At 52.7% G+C, this 3,474-nt stretch overlaps 1 protein-coding gene across 1 annotated transcript in view; it reads right to left on the reverse strand.

Annotated features, from left to right (window-relative positions):
• GSE1 (Gse1 coiled-coil protein) overlaps window positions 1-3,474 on the reverse strand; it is a 49,045-nt gene that overhangs the window by 12,050 nt on the left and 33,521 nt on the right. The window contains exons 4-5 of the mRNA XM_018570645.1: window positions 1,799-1,971; window positions 22-216 (exon numbers count right to left, since the gene is read on the reverse strand). Of these exons, the coding sequence (XP_018426147.1) occupies window positions 22-216; window positions 1,799-1,971 (368 nt within the window). The remainder of the gene's footprint in view (window positions 1-21; window positions 217-1,798; window positions 1,972-3,474) is intronic.

Genomic DNA, 3,474 nt, shown 5'->3' on the forward strand with positions numbered 1-3,474 from the left:
GCAGATGCAACCTTCCAATACCTGAAGGCGGGGTGCTGGAAGGGGTGGTGGGCCGCCAGGTAGCTGTTGTGGTAATATGCTGCCGCCGCGGACGGGTCCAGGCTGAGGTGGGGGATCGATGGCATGCGGAGGTCCTCGGCTGTGTGGTACGGACGGAAGCTGCGCAGGTATTCCTCTGTGCTGGTCGGGACCACATGGGGGACCGGCCTCTGCAGACTGAAAGACAAGAAAAATTAATGCCGCGATCCTTGCAATCACATCCATATCTTTAACCCTTAAGGGACACCGTAGTCACCCCAAAAGCAGCTTCCTGCAAAAGATGAGGTCTTCCACTTGCCTCTTCAGTGGCCCGGGTCTCCTTCCTCCCTTCCATGGAAGCACTGCAGCCTTCTTCTAACAGGAGTGTTAGTTGCATGTCGCCCGTCCCCCCCCACTTTGCTGTGGTTCCTTCCACTGACCCCCGACGTTACTGCTCCGCTCGGTTCCCTTCCTCACCAAAGAAACCGCAAAATTACTCATCCACTCCCTTGTTATCTCTCGTCTTGACTATTGCAGCTTCCTCCTCATTGGCCTTCCACTACACAGGCTCCGCCCCCCATTCAGTCTATCATGAATGCAGCTGCCAGACTCATTCACCTAACCAACCACTCAGTGTCTGCAACCCCCCCTCTGCCAATCCCTACACTGGCTTCCACCCCCTTCTGCCAATCCCTGCACTGGGTTCCACCCCCCTCTGCCGATCCCTGCACTGGCTTCCATCCCCGCCCCCCTCTGCCAATCCCTCCACTTGTTTCCGATAGCCCAAAGGATAAAATTCAAAATATTAAACGCTTACAAAGCCATCCACAACTCCGCCCCCGGCTATATCTCCAACCTTGGCTCAAAGTATCACCCTAACCGTCCCCACCGCTCCTCCCAAGACCTCCTGCTTTCCAGCTCCCTCGTCAACTCCTCCCATGCTCGCCTCCAGGACTTCTCTAGAGTCTCTCCCATCCTCTAGAACTCCTTACCCCAACCTGTTCATCTGTTGCCCACCTTGACTGAGTTTAGGCATTCCCCAAAGACTCATCTCTTCAGGGAAGCCGATCCCACCTGAACCATCACGTTCTCAAACAATTCATTCCCACACAGCTACCTCCTCATGTATCACTGGCCCCTCCCTTTTAGATTGTAAGCCCTCAGGGGCGGGACCCTCCTTACCATCTTGTCTTGATTTGAATTGTGATTGTAATGTCTTCCTTATATTGTAAAGCGCTGCGCACACTGTTGGCGCTATATAAAGCCTGTATGATGATAATATATAATAATGTAGGGGCTGAAGGAAGAAACCACAGCATGGGGCGGGGGACACGGTTATCTGAGGAAGTGTTAAATACTGGAGATGCAGAAGAGGGAAGATAGGAGACACAGGGCACGGAGGTGAACTTCTTTAGCAGGGAACTGCTATTCAGATTTTTTTTGTTGTTGTTGACTACAGCGTCCCTTTATGGGGGTACAGATCCACGCCATAATTGGTGCTGCTGTGCTATGGTATGGCCCTCTAATCAATGAAAGCAACAGTCGGGTCTCATCGCAAGGAATTAAGGTATAAAAGGGGTAATTTACTATTGAATTATTTCAGCGGTTCCCCAGAATTTCCATCAGACCCGAGTTCTCCTCAGAGAGCCCGGCATGGCCAACCATGAGAGCCCCACCAAGGCCAACCATGAGAGCCCCACCAAGGCCAACCATGAGAGCCCCACCAAGGCCAACCATGAGAGCCCCACCAAGGCCAACCATGAGAGCCCCACAAACTCACTTTAAGGGCTGGAAGCGGGAATCTTGTACGACGGAGCCTGGCGGGATGGCGAAGGCGTACGCGTTCCCCATTAGGTGCGAGGGTACGGAGGGGGCGCCGGTCTTCTCTGGCAGCTGAGACTCCGCCATCATACGCTCTCTGCTGAGACTGCTTGCCCGGGAGGAACCATCCGACTGCTAGAGGGAGAAGGAGACATGTCACTATGAGGAGGTAGTCAGGTAAAGCTCAGACAATTTACACATTGTACATCAGTCCCTGAAAAGAAGAAGATCTGGGCGGAAACAAACGTCTTTTCCAGTCCAACATCGTCAGTTCCTGATGAAGGGGGCGACCCGGAACCCTCGCAACGTGTTGGCTGTTTTTGATCGATCACCGTGATGGATTAAACTTTCTTGGAGCTCTCCTACCACAAACCGTGCTTTGGTTTTAGACTTTTTTTTGCGGTCAAAATCCTTTACTCTGGTCAGGGAAGGGTCAGCAAGCATCATACAGGGTGGGGGTGCCCTATGGGGTCAGCTGGAAGTTGTGTGACCTATATAGGAAGCACCATATTGTGATTTTGGTTTACAAAACTCCCCCCCCCCAAAGGGGGAGGGGACATTAGAGTGTAAGCTCCTCTGTACAGAGACTGATGTGACTGTGGGGGGGGAGGGGACATTAGAGTGTAAGCTCCTCTGGTGCAGATCCTAGAATCGAGGGTCAGTTTTATTAGGCAATAATTATACTATTCATCATCCACGGAGGGACTTCTCTTTTGAGCTTAATAAAACAAATCCGTCTTGATGATCAATCATGTGACATGTGACGTCGGTTGGGTTGTATATGGTTTCGGGTACCTGAAGATCACATGCAGTGCGGCACGGGTTGGCTCTGCTATGATTTATTGTGCACACATATGCAGATTTATAGAGCGAGGAATTAAATATATAAAACCGAGGCAGCGGGAGCCGGAGCGCTGCGTCTCTCTGGGGTCTCTTTACAAGGCTGGATGGTTTGTAATGGTTAGATGGGCCAAAAAGGAGCGAGGCGGCAAAATCTGCATGCTTGCTGATCTGGTAAAATGCAGCAGAACGTCGGAGCAGATCAGCCGCAGGGAGCAAGATGAGCGGAACGGCACAGCCAAGTGTCTGCGGGCCGCTCCGCCAAGCGCTTGCCCCCGCGCGCGCTCTACACTTCTCATTCTGCTCGCCTCCCCCATTATCTCCGTACAAATGCAGCTGCCTGCCGCCAAGGAGAGGAGCGGCAGCCGCGATTCCACGAGTCAAGTGCTTACATCTGCCAGGAAGTATCGTCAAAGTGCAACAATGGCAGAGCGGTTATTGTGCGCATAATTACAAGACGTGCGCTTCGTAGCCCCGAGCTACTCACTTCTAAAACCCTCCGTAATGGCAGCTATCCGTTCACTCCCCGTCCATCTATCCGCCTCCCCGACCTCACTCCCGTCCATCTATCCGCCTCCCCCGACCTCACTCCCGTCCATCTATCCGCCTCCCCCGACCTCCTACAACAACATCTCTCACCTGCGAGGTTTTTCCTTCTTGTGCTGAACATTTACAACGCTCTTCAAAGGCTGGTAAGATCACTAAAAGCTGAGCCCTCATAGACTTGTATGGAGCCGGCCCAGAATGCGTCTTCAGGACGGCCAATAAAAGTCTATTGGGGGGGGGGGGGGGAAA

This window comes from Nanorana parkeri, unplaced genomic scaffold (genome assembly GCF_000935625.1).
Source record: "Nanorana parkeri isolate BGI_ZX_2015 unplaced genomic scaffold, ASM93562v1 scaffold1565, whole genome shotgun sequence".
Taxonomy (NCBI): Eukaryota; Metazoa; Chordata; class Amphibia; order Anura; family Dicroglossidae; genus Nanorana; species Nanorana parkeri.